Source organism: Neopsephotus bourkii, unplaced genomic scaffold (assembly GCF_033783945.1).
Source record: "Neopsephotus bourkii isolate Nb327-2 ecotype Australia unplaced genomic scaffold, CSIRO-AGI_Nbou_v1 NB_689, whole genome shotgun sequence".
Classification (NCBI taxonomy): Eukaryota; Metazoa; Chordata; class Aves; order Psittaciformes; family Psittacidae; genus Neopsephotus; species Neopsephotus bourkii.
The window spans coordinates 239,318-261,149 of NW_026901188.1; the positions used below are offsets into that span (position 1 = coordinate 239,318).

Sequence of the window (21,832 nt, forward strand, 5' to 3'; positions counted from 1 at the left end):
GGCAGCATCTCCTATAGGGGACAGCGGGTTTCCCACAGGAGACCCCATAGGAGTGAGTCAGCAGCTCCCTTAAGGGGGGTCTGAGGATATAAAAGGGAATGGCTTGAACCTGCCCGAGGGGAGACTGAGCTGAGCTCTTAGGCAGAAGCTCTTCCCTGTGAGGGTGCTGAGGCGCTGGCACAGGGTGCCCAGAGAAGCTGGGGCTGCCCCATCCCTGGCAGTGCTCAAGGCCAGGTTGGACACAGGGGCTTGGAGCAAGCTGCTCCAGTGGAAGGGGTCCCTGCCTGTGGCAGGGGTTGGAGCTGGAGGAGCTTTAAGGTCGCTTCCACCCAGCCCGTTCGGTGTTCCCGTGTCTGCCGGCCTCCCGCAGGTGACCGCCGGGCCCGGGGCTCCACGCGGTTCCCACCACACCCGCTCCAGGCCGGTGCCTCGGGACTGCCGCGGGGCCCGGGGAACCGGCGCGGCCCCCGCCCGCTCCGCGGTACCTGCTCTGGGCGAGCTCTGCCTCCCGCTCCTCCCGCAGCAGCTCCAGGTGCCGCTCCGCAGCCTCGGCCGCCATGGGCCCGCTCCATGACCCCCGCTCCTCCGCTTCCGCTTCCGCCGGGGTCACCGCGATGGCGGCGGCGGTGGCGGCCGGGGCCCGGCGGCGGGCGGCGGGTGAGGAGAGACGGGACGGGACGGGGCAGGGCGAAGGGAGGCGGCCGGGCGGGCGTCACCGCCGGCGGCTGGAGCACGGCGGCCTCCCCGCGGCCCCTGAGGCCGGGCCCATGCACGCCAGGGCCCCGCCGGGGAGCCCCGGGGGAGGCTGCAGGGGCGCGGGAGGAGAGCTCGGGTCGGTCCCGGCTCAGCCCCGGGGCAGCGGGAAGCCGCGGAGGGGCGGTAACGAAAGTGGATTAACTTGGGAGGCTCCGTTCTGGCCCGATCCGGACCTGTAAGGAAAGCCCTGGGGAAGGGGTGTGCGGATCCCGATCCAGAGTCTCCTCCGTCCCCCCCCGCTGGGCCTGGGGGCCTGGGTGGGCCTGGGGGCCTGACTGGGCTCGGTGCTGTTCGGTTGCTGGGTTTGGGTTCTCGATGAAGCGTGGCTCCTGCAAGGGGGGTGCTGGAGCCCGTTTGGCTTTGGGAGGTCCGGTTAGTGCCTGGGTCCGTCATGGTTTGGGTGGGGGGGGAGAAGGGAATGGGCCTGCAGAGAAGCTGAGCGCAGTCTGTCTGTTATTGAGCACATTGCTCCAGGAAGGGGGTTGTTATCGCTGAGATAACGTGCGTGGGTCTCAGCATCCCAGAGTCCCAAAGTGCTTTGTGTTGGAAGGGACCTTAAAGCTCCTCCAGTTTCACAGGCAGGGCTCCCTTCCACTGGAGCAGCTTGCTCCAAGCCCCTGTGTCCAACCTGGCCTTGAGCACTGCCAGGGATGGGGCAGCCACAGCTTCTCTGGGCACCCTGTGCCAGCGCCTCAGCACCCTCACAGGAAAGAGCTTCTGCCTAAGAGCTCAGCTCAGTCTCCCCTCGGGCAGGTTCAAGCCATTCCCCTTGGCCTGGCCCTACAGGCCCTTGTCCCAAGCCCCTCTCCAGGTTTCCTGCAGCCCCTTTAGGACTGGAGCTGCTCTCAGATCTCCCCTTCCCACAGCAGAGGGGCAGGATCCCCTCCCGGAGCTGCTGCTCACGCTCTGGGGCTGCAGCCCAGCACACGGGGGGGGTTCTGGGCTCAAGCGCTCACTGAAGCTGGGTCCTGGGAGCTGCTCCTCACCCAACAGCCCAAGTCCTTCTCAGGCTCCATCCCATGTCCCCCAGCCTGTGTTTGTGCTGGGGATTGCCCCGACCCAAGGGGCAGGACTTTGCCCTTGGCCTTGTTGAACCTCATGAGGTTTGTGCTTGATAGATCCCTGAGCGTGTGTTTTCAGCCCTTCATCTCTCTCTTCTAATTCACAGTATGTGGGTCCTGCTCCTTGCCCAAACTCCTGAAACCACTCTCAAAGTGCAGCAGAAGTTGCAGGAAGCCCCTCATTCCTGGAAGGTGTGTGCATTGGATGGAAGCACAGGTTCACTGGTGTGGGGAACGCTACCACATGTGCACAGAGCTCTGAAAAGCATGGATACCTTTAATTCCCACCTCCATTGGTACCTGTTTAGCTGTGTAGCTCCTCCACTCCTGTCTGGAAGGAAGAGGCACCTTTGGGATGGTGAAACCCCAAGCACAGGAGTGTTAACCCCACATCTGCTGACCCTGCCCTGCTCTTCCATTGCCCACATTCCCCTTGGCATGGGGGTGCCTGCTGGGAGCTGCAGGCCCTGGCAGTGCACTTTGTCTTCCCCCTTGCTTTTCGGAGTGGGAGCTTTGCAAGGCTTGCAGGAGGTGCTGGGAACCACCTGGGAAATGCTGTTCAATGGCTCCCCTCCCCTTTGGGGGGGCCCAGAGGCTGGAAGGGATCCTTCAAGCAGCATCAGTTAATGCTTGGAGTTAGGAGAGTGCTTCCCAGTGTTCCTTCAGGTCACTGCAGTGCCTTTTGGTCACGCTGTTGCCAAAGAGGGGGACGCTCTGCCTGTATCCCTGTTAAACTGGTGCATCGAGTGGAAGTGTCACCCTAAAGAAGTGTGTGTGTGCAGCAGGAGGCCTTTGCCCTGCTCTCTTGCAGTGCTGCACACAACTGATGGGTTCTTTTTCTTACTGTGTGTCTTATTTTGCTGCCCCCTTTATCTTTGTCATGATAGGACTGAAGGAAGCTTTCACAGGTACAAGAGTGGTGCCAACACACTGGGACACCTCGGTATCGCTGTGTTCTGCCCCAACAGGGACTAAAACCCAGCAGCTGCTGCTTGGTTTTAACTCTGTTTCCCTCTCTCCCATTCAGCCTTCCTGCTTTCCTCTGCGGTCCGGCACCAGAGTTCCCAGAGCTCCTCACCACAGCAAGGGTAATGTCAATGATTTCCTACTTTGCTTTTTGCCCCATTGAATGCTGCCCTGCCTTGGTGGGTGGGAGGGCAGCTTGGTTTGCCTTTGGAAGGGGGTTGGCTGTCCCCTTTGTCAGGCTGTTGCTTCCCAGTGAGCTTTGGACCCTGCCTCCCTTCAGTCCCCTTTGCCAGAGGGATGCTTCTGTTGAGCTGTGAAATTAAGCTGCTGAGTTTAGGTCCTCTGCTGAGAAGGGGGCTGCAGTGTGGGCTCAGCCCATAGCAGACAGCAGGGAAGCCACTGGAGCCAGGACACTGCTGCAGGAAGGGCTTCAGTTGATGCTCATCGTTCTAGGTGCAGGTAATCTGCTCCTCAGGGTCACCTCTGCCTGCAGCCTCTGACAGCGGACAAGCAGGTACGTGCTCTGCAGTCCCTGTCCCCTGGGGTGACAGGAGACTTGAGCTCCGTTTGTGCCAGCCCTTTGAGAGCTGCTCCCTGGTGTCTGTTCGGTTCCTGCTGCTGGGATGGCACCACAGGGTGAGCTGTGAGCTGTGCTCTGTGCTCTGTGCTCTGTGCTCTGTGCTCTGTGCTCTGTGCTGCTGCTGCTGCTCCTGTGACCAGGAGGGGACACTGCAGCAACGCCGTACTGCAGAGAGCAGTGGGAGAGATGTGCTGCTCCTGCACGAGCTGTGCTGGTTCCCGTGCTGGTTCCCAGTGAGCTGTGCTGGTTCCTGTGCTGGTGCCCAGTGAGCTGTGCTGGTTCCCAGTGAGGTGTGCTGGTTCCCGTGCTGGTTCCCAGTGAGGTGTGCTGGTTCCTGTGCTGGTTCCCAGTGAGCTGTGCTGGTTCCTGTGCTGGTTCCCAGTGAGGTGTGCTGGTTCCTGTGCTGGTTCCCAGTGAGCTGTGCTGGTTCCTGTGCTGGTTCCTGTGCTGGTTCCCAGTGAGGTGTGCTGGTTCCCAGTGAGCTGTGCTGGTTCCCGTGCTGGTTCCCAGCGAGGTATGCTGGTTTCCATGCTGGTTCCTGTGCTGGTTCCCAGTGAGCTGTGCTGGTTCCTGCTGCACTGCTGAAGGCTGGTGGGATGGCCCCTTCCCGCTGCTCCTCACTGTAGGAGCACAGCTTGGATCTCTGCCCCGTGGCAGTCACTGAACTCCACAACAGCCCCTTGGTGCTCATGGCTGTGCACTTGCTCTCAAGTGCTTTGGATTTCTGTTGCAGTAAAGCCCTCTGAGAGGTGCTGCTGGGCATGCCAGAGGAAACGGATGGCACACACCTGCTGCTGGCTTCCCTGTGCCTCTGTCACTGCCATGTTCACGTTCTTCCCTGGGTATTTTAGGCAGCTTGCACATCCTGTGTTATTTATAGGAAGTGTGGCTCTCAGCACGCTGGAAACTCTGAACTTCCCCTGTGTGGTGGGGACGGTGTTCACTGAGCAGCACCTTTGTCCCCACGTGTCAGGAAATGATACACGTCTGGTCATCTGAATGTCCCTCCTCTTTAAATCTAAGGTTATTTTGTGGCATCATAGATTCTTGGTTATAAGGAACTATAATCTGATACCCTTTGGTTATGTGTCTCTGTGAGCAAAGCATTTGGTACCTCAGGGTGATCTCTGAGTGCTGCAGAGGTGCAGACTGCTGCCTCTGGTCCTCCTGGTTGCTTCTTGTCCTGGAGATCATAGAATCAGAGAATCGTTAGGGTTGGAAAGGACCTTAAGATCATCCAGTTCCAACCCCCTGCCATGGGCAGGGACACCTTGCTCTAAACCATATTACCCAAGGCCTCATCCAACCTGGCCTTGAACACTGCCAGGGATGGAGCATTCACAACCTCCCTGGGCACCCATTCCAGTGCCTCAGCACCCTCACAGGAAAGAATTTCCTCCTTAGATCCAATCTAAACTTCCCCTGTTTCAGTTTGAACCCATTACCCCTTGTCCTGTCACTGCAGTCCCTAATGAAGAGTCCATCCCCAGCATCCCTATAGGCCCCCTTCAGACACTGGAAGCTGCTCTGAGGTCTCCACGCAGCCTTCTCTTCTCCAGGCTGAACAGCCCCAACTTTCTCAGCCTATCTCCATACAGGAGCTGCTCCAGCCCCTGAGCATCCTCGTGGCCTCCTCTGGACTTGTTCCAACAGTTCCATGTCCTTTTTATGTTGAGGACACCAGAACTGCACACAATGCTCCAGGGGAGGTCTCACGAGAGCAGAATAAAGGGGCAGGAAGCAGAATAAAGGGGCAGGAATGGAGATCCTGAACACCAGCTCATTACAAGCCAGTGGTATTGGGATTTTTCATCTCAGCCTCATGCTGTGAGCTTCACAAAGTGTTTCCTTTCTGAATTAACACCCTGGGGCACATTGGAGCATGTTAGTTGTTGTTTTAAATGGGGCTCTTACGATTTACTGTTGTCTGTCAAGGAAGGCAGAGTGTGCAAGTGAATGGATGCCTTGGGATTGACTGCACAGGGCTTGAGGCAGCCAGGAACTGGTTCAGTTTGAGGCAGAGGATCCTTCCCAGTGATAACCTTAAGGGAAGCATGAGAGCAGATGAAACCTGTTGCTGGATGCTAGCTGAAACACCCCTGCCAGCTTTCAGTGTCTGCTGTGGGCAGCTTGCCTTCAAGCCCTGCTTTGTGCACTATACTGGAGGGGTTGCATGTTGTGACAGCCACGATCTGTTCCCAGTAAGCAAGAGAGCAACATGTAAGTAAAGGAGGTGGAGCAGGCATCAGGTGTCTCCTGCACAGAGGCTGTCATTCAGACACTGGTGGGGTTTGAGCTGTGTTGCTCCTGTGTTGTATCAGTGCTGAACGTGCCTGTGATGCTCAGGAGTCCCCTGGGCTGGTCCCCAGGGAGGTCTTCAGGGACTGATGCAGTGTTTTGAAATGGAGAAGCTCCTGTCCCAGGAGGACAGGAAAAGAGCTGTTATTAAAGCAGTTCTGCCACAACAGCCAGAGCTGCCCTTCCAAGAAGAACAAGGGTTTAATTTGCACCTTTTAGCAAAGTATCTTGGGGCTCAAAGTCATCCTGAGGAGTGATGCTTGTGCTTGGATGAGGGATGTGGGATGGTGCATGTTCCCTGCTGTGGTCAGCCTGGACAGATAGGTGTGGGGCTGAGAAGTCCTGTTAGTGCCTCTGCTGGTCCCTCCCTGGTGTGGGGCTGTCACAGACAGATGTGGTAATGGCACAGGAGAGGCTTTGGGGCTCAGTGTGTGTGGTGGTAGCTGCTGAATGCTCTGGGGGTGGGAGACGCCGTTACTGCTGCCATTTAGGGAATGCAGCTGTAAGTGACAAAGGAAGAGCAGCCTCAGAACTCTCCGTAAAGAACCCAGCTGTGATCTTCAGACCCTCTCTAAACTCTCTATTTAACAGAGAAGAGCTTCACAGAATAGAGGAAAAAAGGATGCTGTGAGTCATTGAAGCATAGCTGGGGCTGCTTTCGGGATGCTCATTTCCTCCTTCCCGGTCAAAGGCATGTTCCTGCCTCCGGATGCTCTGCACCACCGGGAGCTGCAGGGTTTTGTGCCTGGGCTGAAGTGCTTTGAGGAGCATTGCCCTACTCAGCCTCTCCACTGCAGGGGAGGTAACTCGTAGCTATACCTGGGAAAGCTTCACTAGAGCCTTTGATCTAAATCAGAGCTGTAAGCGAAGCTTAAGGTGGGTCTGTTTGCACTGAGCTGGTGACAGATTCCATCCTGGAATGTCACGGTGGTCGCTGAGCTTGATCCCCCCCAGCACATCCAGCTGGAGATGGGTGTGCAGCGCAGGAACAAGGGATAACAGTCTGCAGGAAGCATTTTCAGTTAACTTTCAGTTTCTTCCTTAGGTTTCAACTATTTCAGTAATGTCCTGAAGTGGGAAGGAGGAAAAAAGGGGGGAAAAAGTTAAATCCATTCTCCAGCTGAAATCTGCTGTCAGGATGGGAGTAAAGCAAAGCAAGCACTGAGGCATTCATCCCTGTTTGTTAGTTAGAGCCTGCTGCAGTTCATGCTGGACCCAAGTGATGTTAAGCCCTGGGAGCAGGGACTCTGTGGTCGAGCATTTGCAGGTTGAACGCAGGAATGAGAGCAAGTGTTTCCTGCCTGGTTCTGAAGAGGCTTCTGCTGTGGGCTACAGCAGTTCTTGTCCTGCTGAGTGCTTTTGCCTGGTGCTGGGAGGAAGGTGTGGGGATTTTGCCTTAGCCAGGGTCCTCCATTGGATCCTAGGAGGTAACATGGCTTTTGCCTTGCCTGCCACCCCTGTCCATAGCACCCAAGGCTGGAACAGGAAAGCTCTCCTTGCTCATGAGCTGCTGCAGGGGGAAACGTGATCCCTGGGGAGCTGCCTCTGGCCCAAGAAGACCTTGGGCAGGGTCTTTCATCCTGACAAGTCCTTGTCTCCTGTACAACTTCTGCTCCCCCAGGGGAAAACCTCTTTTTGTTCCATCTCCATCTTCTGTCACCCTTCTCCCTCTCTTCATGCTATACATCTCTTGACAATACCTGTTTGCTACAAGTGAGTTTTACCTTATCATTCACAGGCTTGTTGCCAAAACCTCTCTGTCTTCACCCCCATGGCCCGAAGTGAAACTCCCAGATCCAGTAGAAGAAGCAAAGTATCATGCAGGTAAAGGTCTCACATTCCCAAGTGCAGACTAGCACACCAGTATTGCCACTGGTGGCCTCATTGAGTGTGAATGTCTTCAATGGTTGGAGCTGGTTTCTATTCATGGTTTTGTCTCATTTCTCACATGTGTTAGTGTCACTGGCCCTGTGCTCCAGCAGCTGGTGTTGGAGAGTTGGGTTGAAGATGAGGCCTTCTTAGCTGATGACAGCTTGTAGCATTCCCAGAGGAACGTGGTGTGACGTGCTGCTCTCCAAAGCATGCACCAAGCCTTTTGGACAAGAGAAACCATTTATTCTTCCTTTAATGGATAAATGGAAAAGCTGCAGGCAGCATCAGCAGTTGGATGGTGGGCACAGAGGGGGCTGGTGTATTTTAGTGCATCAACCAGAACACGGGTGCCAGCAGAAGCAGTTGGATGGTGGGCACAGGGCAGAGCTGCAGAGGTGGGACATAAGGCAGCGAGCAGCTGGGCAGTGACATAACGTTAGTGAACGTGATGTTAGAGTCATAGAATCAGGGCATGGTTTGGGCTGGAAAGGACCTTAAGATCATTCAGTTTGAACCCCCTGCCATAGGCAGGGATGCCTCACTCCAGACCATGTCACCCAAGGCTCTGTCCAACCTGGCCTTGAGCACTGCCAGGGCTGGGGCATTTAGCACTGCTGTGGGCAACCTGTGCAGGGCCTCACTGCTCTCACAGGGAAGAGCTGCTTCCTTATACCCAGTGTGTGTTGTCCCCACATCCAGTAAAGGTGGAATGCAGCTGGTGGTGGTCCTGAAGGGAGCACAGGGAGCAGACAGCAGCAGCCAGTGAAGTGCCTGCGGCTGTTTAGCAGCCATCCTCCTTGCTTAGCCTCACCAGGACGTGTCAGCGCTCCCCTTGTAAGGAGACACAGCATCCCCTGGCAGTGGGGTGTGAACAGCAGACACAGAGAGGGTTCATGTGCCCATATTGGCCAGGTGGGGCCCTGTCATGGTGCCAGGGCTGGTGGTGGGCAGCCAGCACATGTGGTTGTGTCTCAGCACTGAGCAGCAATGAGCCCCAGAGGGTGAATTCCTTCCCAGCTGCTGGGGGTGGCAATGGGCAGTTGTGTGCTCCACACGGGCACTGAGCTCGGGTGTTCAGGAGCTGGCAGTGTTCCTGCCTCACCTTAGCCTTGGGGAGGGCTGTGGGAGGAACCTGACTGCTTGGCTTTAGATGGGGGAAGTAAAGGAGAGGGGCTTGTTTGCAAGGACAGCGTGAGAGGAGAGCTGCTGGGCTGTGTCCACCCTGTGCAGCATCCCACCCCCTGGCTGAAGTGTGCTCATAACCAAGGGATGCACAGTGGAGACATCCTCCTGCTCCAGGTCTCCTCTCTGCCTCCTTTCCATCCTGCTCTTTATCTCCTTTGTGCTCCTGGGATTGCTCAAGTGACAAATGAGTGTCCCTGAGCACGCTTTGACCCAGTGGTGAACCGTGAACTGCTCAGTTTGGTTCACTGGAGCCCTGTGGTGAACAGGGTCCCATGGTCCTTGATTAATTCCAATGGGATCCCTGGGGCTGCTGCGATTTCTGTGCCTTGTAGCCTCCTGCTGCTCATGAGCTTGCATCGTTGTCTCCTGGCTGTGCTCATCCAGAGCAGACAGCACTGAGAGCATCTGAATCCTGCCTTCTGTTTCCCTGTTGGCTGTGGAAGCAGCCGTGGGTATCTCAGGAAGGGTCACTCCACATGGTGCCAAGACACAAATGTGCTGGCAACTAAATGGGGACATCACTTGATGTTCCCTGTCACTGGAGGGGTTTGGAAGAGGGATCAACCACTTGAGAGCCCCAGTACAGTGAAGAAAACCTTTTCTGGTTACAAAAGCTGAGAAAGATGGAATTGGACAAGGCGATACCCGGTCAGAGCATCACCCTGCAGGGCTTTGCTAAGAGTCTGAAATGTTGCCCCCAGGACAGTGATAGGCCCAGGTCAGCAGAGCTGGAGGAATGGTTTGTACCCGTTGTGCAGGTGAAGGCACAGCAGGGAGAAGGGGTTGTGGGTCTTCTCTGGACTCCATGGAATGGATTGCTGTGAATCAAGAGCACACGTGGGACAGTTCCAGTGATGCAGAGCTGAACTCTCCATCACAGTGGGGGCTGCAGCAACTGCTGCCCTGCTGATCACTTCTGTCCTTACCTCTGCCTTCAGTGGTTTGTATCTGCTGGGCTGGAGCTGGGCACTGGGGTGTTCCTGGGAGGGCTGGCTTGGTCTGACTGCATTCCTGTCTGTCCCAAATGGATGTTGTTCTCTTTATGTTCCAAGAAAAAATGATTCAGCTGCTTTTGATGACAATGAGGAAAATACAAGTTTTCCAGTTATAGAGAAGTTGCAGCTCCTGCCCAGCTCTAGAGAGTTGAGAACTGCTGCTCTGTGGCTGGGAATGGCACTTGTTAAGCAATACCTTTTGATATTCCCATAAAAGTTGGGTTTGGCTGCACTGCACTGGAAGCTGATGACAGTAAATGGAGCTTGTTCATGTCCAGACCCTGGTCCTGGGGTTTGTACCTGCTCTGCAGATAGATGGGAAAGGGTTTTCTGGGAAGGAGGGGGGGAAGGTTTCTCTTGGCTGTGCTGCAGGTCCCTGTTTCCAGGCCAGGCCTCGTTAGCAAGCTGGAGCTCTCTCCTGTGTGCTTTGCCAAGCTCTCCTGATGTTCCTGCATGCCTTACATGGTTTTCAGAGCTCTGGGCCTTCTGCATATGGCTTGGGAGTGGAGAGGAGCTGCCCTCCAAGTGCAGGATGCACAGGAAAGGGCTCTTTTCAGGAATGCTTTATGTCAGAATACAGTGTGGTTGAGGATGCTCGAGAATTACGGAATCCCAGAGTGGTTTGGGTTGAAGGGACCTTAAAGCTCCTCCAGCTCCAACCCCTGCCACAGGCAGGGACCCCTTCCACTGGAGCAGCTTGCTCCAAGCCCCTGTGTCCAACCTGGCCTTGAGCACTGCCAGGGATGGGGCAGCCACAGCTTCTCTGGGCACCCTGTGCCAGCGCCTCAGCACCCTCACAGGGAAGAGCTTCTGCCTAAGAGCTCAGCTCAGGCTCCCCTCGGGCAGGTTCAAGCCATTCCCCTTGGCCAAGGTCCCGAGAGAAGGGGGGCTGAGCAGTCAGCAGTGTAGATGGGCTGCCCAGTGTATTACTGGGTGCTGGGTGTTCAATGGTGTGTGGGTTTGCCACCTAAATACAAACAGCTCCTTAAGCTCATGGAAGGGAGCTGGTGCGCTGTAGGAAGCAGCATTGCTATTGATCGTCACATGAGGATTCCAGTGGAAGGGAGAGCCCTGCAGCTGAATGAGCTCTGAAGAGCCCTTGCTGAGGTCTCTGATCCCCCTCCCTGCTCCCTGCCCACAGAGGTGGTCCGGAGGGTGAACGGGCTGATCGCAGCGGGGCACTACGGGCGCCTCTTCGCCGTCGTGCACTTCGCCAGCAAGCAGTGGAAGGTGACCAGTGAGGACCTGATCATGATGGACAACGTGCTGGAGGCGGAGTGTGGAGACCGGATCCGCATGGAAAAGGTGATGTGCCTGGGGGTGAGGTGTTGTGCATGGGGCCAGGGCAGGCTCCTGCAGCATCCCCTGAGGCAGAACCCAGGGCCAGCCCTCCTGTAGAGCTCCTGTTGGATGTCTCTCTGCTCCAGCCGTTTGCTTTGCCTCAGTTCCTGTTAGTGAGGCTGTTGCTGTGGTTTCTGTGGAGCAGGGCTGGAATGGATCCTGCCAGACTCTTAGGAGACAGCTTTTCCCTGCACTGACTTCATCCAAACCCAGAAGGTGGCACTTGTTGTTTCTAGAGAGGCAGCTGAAGCCTCGAGGCTCCCAGCACCCAAAACACTGCAGAGCTCCCAGAGGGACCGGCCCTGCTCGCTGCTGAGCGAGATCCTTATCACACTGAGTGTGCTGGGTGGAGGGAGAGGGGTGGTGCATGGAGGGGAGAGCTGCCAAGAGGCAGTTCAGTGTCTTCACCCGTGTTAACTGGTAGGAACTTGTGAGGCTCATTAATTCAACTCGCAGCTGAAAGATTATGAAGTTGGCTTCACCTTAATGTCAGTTGTTATGATGGTTGGAGCCAAGCAGAGCTGGGCACTGTCTACTCATGCACTCCTCTGAGGTCCAGTCCGGGGCAGCTTTCTGGGCTGTGTCCTGCATCCTTGTATGCAATAGAGAGGAGCAATCTGCATGGAGTAGCCAGCTAGGAATACACGGGAGTGAAGGGGAAAAACCTGCCCTACCAGCATAATCCTTTGGGGATTTCATTGGCATGGATCTGCCTAAACCAGGAGTCAGAACATTTCATAACCGTTTCTGTGTTGCTTGTAGCTGCTGCCATCAGCCAGGGTGGGGAAGGAGGCAGCCTGCAAGGAATGCTGCCTCTTCTCACTGTATCCTCTCTGGTACCCTGCCTGGTCCTTCAGAGAGGCAAGTGGCTGAATGTGCTGAGCCTCTGCTCCCTGGTGTGGTGAATCCCCCGAGACAGTCATTTCCTTACTGCCCATCTTGAGGTCTCCTGGAGGAGCACGAGGAATGTGTTTCCCTACTGGGTTTACGTAACAATCGCTATAAAACTCCAATGATTTTTAGGAGCTGCCACTCATTCAGGTCCCACACAAGGCACATTATTCTTCTTCCCTTTTGGTCTCTTTTACCACTGGTGGCGAGCCAGAACAGGAAGGTTCAGTGTGTTCTGATCACTGTGCAAGATACTCTACAGCAGGCTTTGGTGGGATGAGCCCTCTGGAAGGCTGTTTAATGAGTGTGTCTTGCCTCTTTGCTGCCTTTCCCACATCCCAAGTGTCAGGTTGCAATGTGCAAAGCCCTCGTTTGAAGCAGTTCGACTCCTTTATGGTGCCTGTAGGCTTGGAAGGTGCTGTCTGGGTGTCTGCTGGCACCATGAGCAGTGATAGATGCCTGCTTTGTTTTCCATAGGTTCTGCTGGTTGGTGCTGACGACTTCACCCTGATCGGAAGGCCGCTCCTGGGGTAAGCTGTCTCATGTGAGCATTATCCACAAGACAATTCTTACACTGAATTGTAGCTTCGGGGCTCCTGCGGTTCCTGAGGCTGAGGAGAGGCCTGGATTTATCAGCACAAGGGTTTTCACAGCCCTGTGGCCTTTGAAAGAACACCGGTAAACCATTGCCACAGTGCCAGGGTAGAGCAGCAGTGCCCATCCCTAAGGTAACTGCAGGGTATTCACCTCTGCTGGGTTGGACCTTGCCCTCATGGTGTAACCCTTGCACAAACGGGTAGTAAATCTGCTCCTCAACAGCTTTACTCCCTCACTCTAATTCTGGTGATAGTCATCTTGGAATAACCCAGAAACTCTTTCCCAGCCCTTAATCCCTTAATTTGACTTGGGTTTTTCAACCCATTTCCTTGTCTTAACCCAGCAGGCTTTAATCTTAGTTTCAGAGTTCTCCCAGTCGCACAGTCTAGCAGAGCTGGGGAGGAGTTCACCCCTTGGCACCATCTCCATCCCAGTGCTGTAGGAGTTGCTCTACAACCTGGCAGGACACTTGGTTCCTCAGCCTTGTCTTCACCTAAAGGAAGTGGTGTGTGGACCGGGTGTTACTGCTCAGCTCTGGCACTGGCCAGAGCCCAAGCCATGAACTGGTGTCCCCAGGACAAGAGGTTTTGGTGGTAAAACACAAGATGAGGGGGGTTGCAGGTGCTCCCAGTATCTGGCAGCCCTGGCTGTGCTCTGGTTGCAGGCTGAGCCACACGGTTAGGATCCAGCCTGAACTGCAGCAGCTTTGGCAGAGGATGGTCAGATGCTGAGGAACTCCGCATCTGAGAACTACTTCTTGATGGTTGCAGGTCAGATCAGGAAGAACTTGTACATCTGAACTATGTCCTGGTGGCTTGTAGCTTCAGGTTAGAAATGGCACATGGTTTCAGACTGGTTTCACTTGTGAGTGCTTTATGGGGTACTTAAGGGTCAGTTGTCATGTGTTTGTACAGTGGGTAACGGGGCTTCAGTTGCACTGGTGGTTCCTGCCGTGGTTCCTGTGCTAAGCAGGGTTTTGAGGGCTGCCAGTCCTTTTAGTGGTGCTGCAAATAGATCTGGGATAGCAGACCATGAGGAGTCTTTGGGTTATTGCCAGATCCTGCACTTGTGGAAGGTTCGAGGAAGGGGAATCTCATTATTAGGACTGGAAATGCTGTCGTTGCAGGAATGCAAGAGCCCAAGCTCTTAGGCTGGGCTGTGCCATGGCAGGCAGTTCAGGAGCACCATCCTTCACAGCATCCCAGTATCCCAGTATGTTAGAGATTGGAAGGGACCTCAAAAGCTCATCCAGTCCAGTCCCCCTGCAGAGCAGGAACACCCAGATAAGGTTACACAGGAACGTGTCCAGGTGGGTTTTGAATGTCTCCAGAGAAGGAGACTCCACAACCTCCCTGGGCAGCCTGGTCCAGTGTTCTGTCACCTCACTGAGAAGAAGTTTAAGTGGAACCTCTTGTGTTCCAGTTTGTACCCATTGCCCCTTGTCCTATTGCCCCTTGTCCTATCCTTCACCCAGCTCCCTTAACCAGTGGCTTTGGGGTGGTTCTTCACAGCTCTCCATCAGTGTGCTGGCCTTGGCACGTGGCCTGAGACCTGGGCGCTGTGGGGCAGGAGGAAAAGCAGCTGCGTGGCTCCTGCAGGTGCTCTGTGTGTGCACCGTGCTGTCAGATCCTTGGAGCAGACCAACCGCCCATCTGGCAGCCTTAGCTGGAGCTCCAGGACCTTTGGCAGAGGAAGAGCAGCGGGAGGAGGAGGAGGAGGAGGAGGCTGCTGGGGAGGTGCCATCCTCCCCCTGAGCTCCCTGGTACAGGCTGAGGAGGGGTCAGCAGGGCCCAGGCAATGTGGGCTGCAGTTCTTTCAGCCCATCCCCAGTTGTGCCTGAACCAGAGACCCCCTGGAGGGGAGGTCAGAGGTTGGATGTGAACAGAGGGAGTTGCTTCAGGGGGTTTCAAGGTGTCCCCATCACCCGTGGCTGCTTGCACCAGGTCTGTGTGAGACAGATCCCAGCCCTGCTCCCGGCTCAGCCTCGCAGGTGGGCAGGAACTTGTCCTGCTTTGGACACGTGGCCACGGCTTCATTTGCTGTCGCAGTCGGATGCCTCCCAGCATCCCACTTCTGAAGGCTTCAGAAGCCCAGCAGTGCAGCAGAGCCCAGCTGTGAGGCAGAGGCTGCTCGGGGAAGCTGGGGCTGGAATGTGCTGAGGTTTGTGTCTGTGCAGGGACTCACTGCCCAAGCCGTGGGCACAAGGGGCACTCGTACCTTGTGGAGCTGGGAACTCAACTGTGCCCTTGAGAGCTGTAATCAGAAGTGAGCACAGCCTCGGGCAGGTGGGCATTTGAGGCCATTGAGCCCCCTTACCTGCTCTGGACCTGAGGGAAACGAATGGTGCCTCTGTGAGATGGGGCTTGGAGCAAGCTGCTCTAGGGGAAGGTGTCCCTGCCTGTGGCAGGAGCTGGAGCTGGATGGGCTTTAGGGTCCCTTCCAGCCCAAACCAGGCTGGGATTTAGCTTATTCCTAGACCAAGTGCAGCTGATGGAGGGTTTTCCTCTGGGTGTGCCTTGCTCTTTCTCCTGCTACCTGCCCATGCAGGGCCTTCGGTGGAAATGCCAAAGGGCCCTGGACCTGTTCCTTTCTGCAGGGAGTGAGCTGTCAGCTGCAGTTATTGCCCTTTGGGGCTGGATCTTTTTCACTGCTTAATGACAGCAGCTTTGAGCCAACTGCAGTCTGTGAGGTTTGGGTGCGAATGTTTCGTGCCTCCTGCTAAAACCTGGTGGCTGTGCTTTGTCATGGAACGTTCTGCTGCTGCAGGCCCGGGCCCGGCTCTGTCAGGCTCTGGGAAATGTGTGACCCCCCTTTGTTTTTATGGGCATTCCACTCATACCAAAACCATTTGATAAAGATTTGCTTGTTCCTTGGGCTCTGTTTTGCTGAGAACTTTTCTGTTTGGATGCACTTCAGCAGCGAGCTGGTTCCTGCTGTGCTTCAGCCCCTCCACCAGCAGGTCCTGGGGCCTTGTCCAGCAGGAAGGAGCTCACCAGGGCCCCTTGGCCTTGAGCTTTGACTTGCAGCGTGAAGCCGTGCTCGGGTACTCAGCTGCATCAGGGATACCCTTAAAGGTTTGCTCTAAGGCACATCAGCGTGGACATGGGGGGGCCTTGTCTGCAGGTGTGGGTCAGTGTTGCTCTGTGGCTGGCGGCCTGGGGCAGCTCAGTGTCAGGCACAGCGTGGCTGTGCTGCTGCAGAGCCTGGCTCCTGTGAGAGCAGACCTCTGTGACCGAGTCCCTTCTGGCCTGGCTGCTGCCCTCTTGTCCCATGTGATCCATTCGGGAGCTCTGACGTGCCCTTAGAGCCCGAGCCTGGAGCGGAGCTTCCCCTTCAGCGGCAGGAGTCAGGCACGGAAGGAATGGACACAGGAAGTGCCCCTGCCTGGCAGGGGGCTGGAACGGGGTCATCTTTGAAGGTCCCTCTCAACCCAAACCACTCTGTGGATCTATGGCAATGGAGCTCCCTCATTCGGGGTAAAGCAGGGCCAGCCCTGGGGTGCAGCTCAGTCTCTGCTGTGTGTCCTCACATACACACTCACTGTGTATCTCAGTGGTGCTGGATGTGGATGATGGCATGTCCTGGGGTGCTGGATGTGGATGGTGGCATGTCCTGGGGTGCTGGATGTGGATGATGGCATGTCCTGGGGTGCTGCATGTGGATGGTGGCATGTCCTGGGGTGCTGGATGTGGATGATGGCATGTCACGGGGTGCTGGATGTGGATGGTGGCATGTCCTGGGGTGCTGGATGTGGATGGTGGCATGTCCTGGGGTGCTGGATGTGGATGATGGCATGTCCTGGGGTGCTGGATGTGGATGATGGCATGTCCTGGGGTGCTGGATGTGGATGATGGCATGTCATGGGGTGCTGGATGTGGATGATGGCATGTCCTGGGGTGCTGGATGTGGATGGTGGCATGTCCTGGGGTGCTGGATGTGGATGATGGCATGTCCTGGGGTGCTGGATGTGGATGATGGCATGTCCTGGGGTGCTGGATGTGGATGGTGGCATGTCCTGGGGTGCTGGATGTGGATGATGGCATGTCCTGGGGTGCTGGATGTGGATGATGGCATGTCCTGGGGTGCTGGATGTGGATGATGGCATGTCCTGGGGTGCTGGATGTGGATGGTGGCATGTCCTGGGGTGCTGGATGTGGATGATGGCATGTCCTGGGGTGCTGGATGTGGATGATGGCATGTCCTGGGGTGCTGGATGTGGATGGTGGCATGTCATGGGGTGCTGGATGTGGATGATGGCATGTCCTGGGGTGCTGGATGTGGATGGTGGCATGTCCTGGGGTGCTGGATGTGGATGATGGCATGTCCTGGGGTGCTGGATGTGGATGGTGGCATGTCCTGGGGTGCTGGATGTGGCACGTCAGGGTCACCCAGGCATTATCTCGTGTCTGTTTCCTTCTGGGCTGCTCACTAACCGCAGATCCATCCCTGTCCTCTGCCTGCCCTCCCCTCCCTGAACGGTTCCATCTGAAGCACAGCACAGCCAGAGGAGATGCTGCGGGTCTGGGGGCCTCCTGCTGACCCTGCTGGGCTGTGCCCTCCCCTCCCCTCCCCTCTGTCCCCTGTATGTGCAGGCTGAGTGCTTGTCAGGGAAGTGTTCTTGCAGTGGCTCCTCTCATGCTGATGAGTTCCTATTGGTGCTCTGCAGGGATGCTGCATGAACAGGGATGCTGCAGGGATGCTGCATGAACGCGTCTCTTCCTCCTCCCTTGGGGCCTTGCTTAAAACCAGCTTGCAAAGCTTTAGCCTGGCTCCTGTCTGGAAGCAGTTCCATCCCAAAGGGGAGCTGCTGTGCAGGCAGGTCGGGGTCCTCCAGCCACCTCCGTTCCCAGCTCTGGTGTTCCTCAAGGAGCAGTTGGGAATCCCAGTGCTCTCCTTCATCCTCCTCTGGTGGCTGGGCAGGGTCCCTGGGTGGGCAGGAGCAGTGTGTGTGTGTGTGTGTGTGTCCATAAGGTGATGGGCAGGGACCAGTTCCTCTGTGATCGTACCCGTGAAGCACTACAGGCTGCTTCCTCCTCATCCCCATCCTGGGGGAGGGAGGACGTTCGCTTGCTGAGTTTCCTTGTGTCAAATGGGGTGTATTAAACAATGTGGGTGATGGAGTGCTCCTGGTGCCCAGCCTGAGCTCCCCCAGGAGCCGGTGCCTGGCTCCTGCTCTGCTTTGGGGTGCACAAGGGGTTCGGAGCAGGAGAGCGGGCGGGAGGAGAGGACTTGGTGCTGCAGGCAGTGAGCTGTGCCTCGGTCTGTCAGCAATGGACACTGCCAGGGCTCGCTAGGGCAGCAAGCAGAGGAGGCTCTGTCAGCTGTGCCTGATGCTTTATAGGAGGAGGAGGCTCTGTCAGCTGTGCCTGATGCTTTATAGGAGGAGGAAGGGTTTCTGTGCTGACCAGCACAGAAGGTGCCCCAGGTGCGTTCAGCCTGCACCGCAGGCAGGGTTGGATGCACCAGGTACCAGGTGCAGGTGCCAGGGGCACTTCTCTGCTGAAACAGAGCAAGTTCCTGCAGGTTCCTGTTCCTGCTGCCTCCGTGGCTGCTTCTGATGTCAGCCCTGCCGGGGGAGCCTGGCACTGCCTCATCCACCCACAGGACCCTGGGGTGTCCGGGCTTGCAGCATGAAGCCAGGAACCTGGCAGGGTTCCCGTTGCAGCTGCTGTGGATGGGGGGCTCTGACCCAGGGACCTGCTCCCGCATGGCAGGAGCCTGCCAGGCCGTGCAAGGGGTGCTCTGAAATGTGCTTTCAGGAAGGAGCTGGTGCGGGTGGAGGCCACAGTGATCGAGAAGACGGAGTCGTGGCCGAAAATCAACATGCGCTTCCGGAAGAAGCGCAACTACCAAAGGACCCAAAGTAAGAGCACAGGGCAGGGGGCACAGGGCATGGGGAGCAGGTCATGGGGCATAGGGCATGGGGCACAGGGCATGGAGCACAGGGCATGGGGCATAGGGCATGGGGCACAGGGCAGGGGCACAGGGCATGGGGAACAGGGTATGGGGCACAGGGCAGGGGCACAGGGCATGGGGCATAGAGCATGGGGAGCAGGGCATGGGGCACAGGGCATGGAGAACAGAACATGGGGCACAGGGCATGGGGCACAGGGCATGGAGAACAGGGCATGGAGAACAGGGCATGGTGAACAAGGCATGGGGCACAGAGAACAGGGCATGGGGTACAGGGCATGGAGCAGGGCATGGGGCACAGGGCATCGGGCACAGGGCATGGAGAACAGGGCATGGAGCACAGGGCATGGGGGACAGGGCATGGAGAACAGGGCATGGAGGACAGGGCATGTGGCACAGGACATGGGGAACAGGGCATGGAGGACAGGGCATGGGGAACAGGGCATGGAGAACAGGGCATGGGGTACAGGGCATGGGGAGCAGGGCATGGGGCACAGGGCATGGGGCACAGGACATGGAGAACAGGGCATGGGGAACAGGGCATGGAGAACAGGGCATGGAGAACAGGGCATGGGGTACAGGGCATGGGGAGCAGGGCATGGGGCACAGGGCATGGGGAACAGGGCATGGGGCACAGGGCATGGGGCACAGGGCATGGAGAACAGGGCATGGGGAACAGGGCAGGGGGAACAGGGCAGGGGGAACAGGGCATGGGGCACAGGGCATGAGGAACAGGGCATGGGGCACAGGGCATGGGGCACAGAGGATGGAGCACAGGGCACAGGCCTTGCTTCCCTGCTGGTTTGTGCCTGGACCTGGGAGGGGGGAATGCCCTGACCCAGGGATGGTGCCTGGGGAAGGGAACTTGGTTCACCTTCCACTGGAGCAGCTTGCTCCAAGCCCCTGTGTCCAACCTGGCCTTGAGCACTGCCAGGGATGGGGCAGCCACAGCTTCTCTGGGCACCCTGTGCCAGCGCCTCAGCACCCTCCCAGGGAAGAGCTTCTGCCTAAGAGCTCAGCTCAGTCTCCCCTCGGGCAGGTTCAAGCCATTCCCCTTGGCCTGGCCCTACAGGCCCTTGTCCCAAGCCCCTCTCCAGGTTCCCTGCAGCCCCTTTAGGCACTGGAGCTGCTCTCAGGTCTCCCCTTCAGGAGCCTTCTCTTCTCCAGGCTGCCCCAGCCCAGCTCTCCCAGCCTGGCTCCAGAGCAGAGCTGCTCCAGCCCTCGCAGCAGCTCCGTGGCTTCCTCTGGGCTCACTTGGCAGCATCACTGTGACCACCAAGGGTCTGTCCCCTCTCACGTGTGACTGAGAGCAAAGCTGGGCCCATTCTGTATGAAACAGCTCCTGAACCCGTGCTAAGCTGGACACGGTCCCACCTTCTGAGGGCTCTGCGGTGTGATTGTGCTCTCACCTCACCTCTTCCCTTTCTCTTCCAGTCATTGTGAACCCACAGACCGTCCTCCGGATCAACACCATCGAAGTCTTCCCCTGCTTGTCGTGATGGGCCGATGGGTGACGTGGGGCTCAGCCCTGTTCCTGCTTTCAGTGTATATGGGAATAAAACTGCCCTGTCATTGGGAGGCTCTGGGCTTGTTGCTCTTGTCAGAGATGGAATTCTCTGTGCCTTTGAAACCAGCAATGAAACACGGTTTAAAGCATTGCTTCAGCCTTCACGGTGCTTATTTGCCAGGAGCTGTAGGCAAGGTAAGATCCATGACTGCTGTTGAGCTGCTCCATCTCACCCAGGCACTCCCCCCGTGCCTGTGCCTGCCCGGCTCCGGGTCCTTCAGGAGCCCCGGCTCTCAGCTGGGTTTTAAGCATCCCCTGGGCTCCGTGGCTGGGGAAGAGAGGAGCCATCAGCCCCCTGCTCCCGGAGGCGAGGCTCCGAGCCTGCAGCACAGACTCTGCCTCTCCAGTGGCTCCATTCCGAGAGCCCATTGCATGCTCACAGGGTCTGTGAGTGCGCTCCAGGCTGGCCCTGGGTCTGGGTGGCCCATCTGCCCCCTGGCAACCCTCCCCACACTGCGCCCACATCAGTGTGCATTGCTGGGGTGGCTTCAGAACTCATCTGGGTTCTGTCCCCTGCCCCTTTCCTCTCCTGCCAAAAGCCCTGCTCCCCGTTGGTGTTATCCTTGGGGGAGCGTGGCCTCAGGGCATGTCCTGGGGGAGCGTGGCCCTCAGGCAGCAGGGCCTGGAGGCAGCACTGGAACGGGATGGCTGCAGGATCCCAAATCCCCTCCCAGGTCTGGGAAGTGGTGCACGTCCTTGAGGATCAGCAGCAGGAGATGGAGCTGAGGAGCTTCCCCTTAGAGGTGAGCCTGTGACAGCCACACGCGGTGTGAGTGTGACACCATCAGAACAAGGTGCCAGGGGCTCAGGGGTGCTTCAGGCTTCACACGCTTGGTGCTTGACCTGCTGAGAGCATCTCCATGGCCAGAAAAAGGCAGCATCGGGAAGTGCTGGGTTTGGTTTGCAACTGGTGTGATACCAAATCAGCGCAGGGCATTCGGGGTGTGCTCAGGCGCTGCACTGGGACGGGGGGACGGGGCTGGTGCTGACATCTTCTGCAGGGGGATTTACCCGAAAAGGCTTTTGCCATTCCAGGTGGAAGCAGAAATCCCTTGATCCTTCTGCACAGGGAAGTCACAAGTCTCCCTTTGGCTCCAATCCCTTGATCCTTCTGCACAGGGAAGTCACAAGTCTCCCTATGGCTCCAATCCCTTGATCCTTCTGCACAGGGAAGTCACAAGTCTCCCTATGGCTCCAATCCCTTGATTTTGGGGGTGTTTTGGTAATCCCTTGATCCTTCTGCACAGGGAAGTCACAAGTCTCCCTTTGGCTCCAATCCCTTGATCCTTCTGCAGAGGGAAGTCACAAGTCTCCCTTTGGCTCCAATCCCTTAATCCTTCTGCAGAGGGAAGTCACAGGTCTCCCTTTGGCTCCAATCCCTTAATCCTTCTGCACAGGGAAGTCACAAGTCTCCCTTTGGCCTCACGTGTCGGGGTGGCTGATGGGGATCCCCTCTCTGGCTGCTGGTTCTGCCCCACTTAAATACATAGGAACAGGACTTTCTCAACAGAGAGGCACTGGTTTTCTCCCCAGGCCCTGCTTCGGAGCTGAGGTTCATCCCCTAGGACAAACCATCTCGCTGGGCAGACGTCAGGTCCTGGTCTATGAGAGGTGCTTTGCGCTGGGTCTGGAGGTTCAGCATCCACACGGGTCAGACAGGAGCCACCCTGGGTGTCTGTCCCCATGGCATCCCCCGGTGCTGTCTGATGCGGTGTAAATTGGGCTCCACTGCCCAAGGGAGAGCAGGAGCGGATGGAGCCGGATTCCAGCGCCTGCTCCCTGCCCCGGCCACAAGGGCTCTGGATGTTGT

At 57.0% G+C, this 21,832-nt stretch overlaps 2 protein-coding genes across 3 annotated transcripts in view; one reads left to right on the plus strand and one right to left on the minus strand.

Annotated features, from left to right (window-relative positions):
• IGHMBP2 (immunoglobulin mu DNA binding protein 2) overlaps positions 1-627 on the minus strand; it is a 31,812-nt gene extending 31,185 nt beyond the window's left edge. The window contains exon 1 of the mRNA XM_061353597.1: positions 486-627. Coding sequence (XP_061209581.1) covers positions 486-559 — 74 coding nt within the window. The 5' untranslated portion in view covers positions 560-627. The remainder of the gene's footprint in view (positions 1-485) is intronic.
• MRPL21 (mitochondrial ribosomal protein L21) lies at positions 606-20,033 on the plus strand. Of its 2 annotated transcripts, none has more exons than XM_061353596.1 (7): positions 606-657; positions 2,845-2,905; positions 7,400-7,485; positions 10,855-11,018; positions 12,423-12,475; positions 18,302-18,405; positions 19,890-20,033. In XM_061353596.1, exons 1-7 carry the CDS (start codon positions 615-617, stop codon positions 19,952-19,954), a joined length of 576 nt encoding a protein of 191 aa, XP_061209580.1. In that variant the 5' UTR covers positions 606-614; the 3' UTR covers positions 19,955-20,033. The 2 variants fall into 2 exon arrangements, with proteins under 2 accessions (XP_061209580.1, XP_061209579.1); XM_061353595.1 differs by lacking the exon at positions 606-657 and adding an exon at positions 1,911-2,034.
• The last annotated feature ends 1,799 nt before the right edge of the window (positions 20,034-21,832 follow it).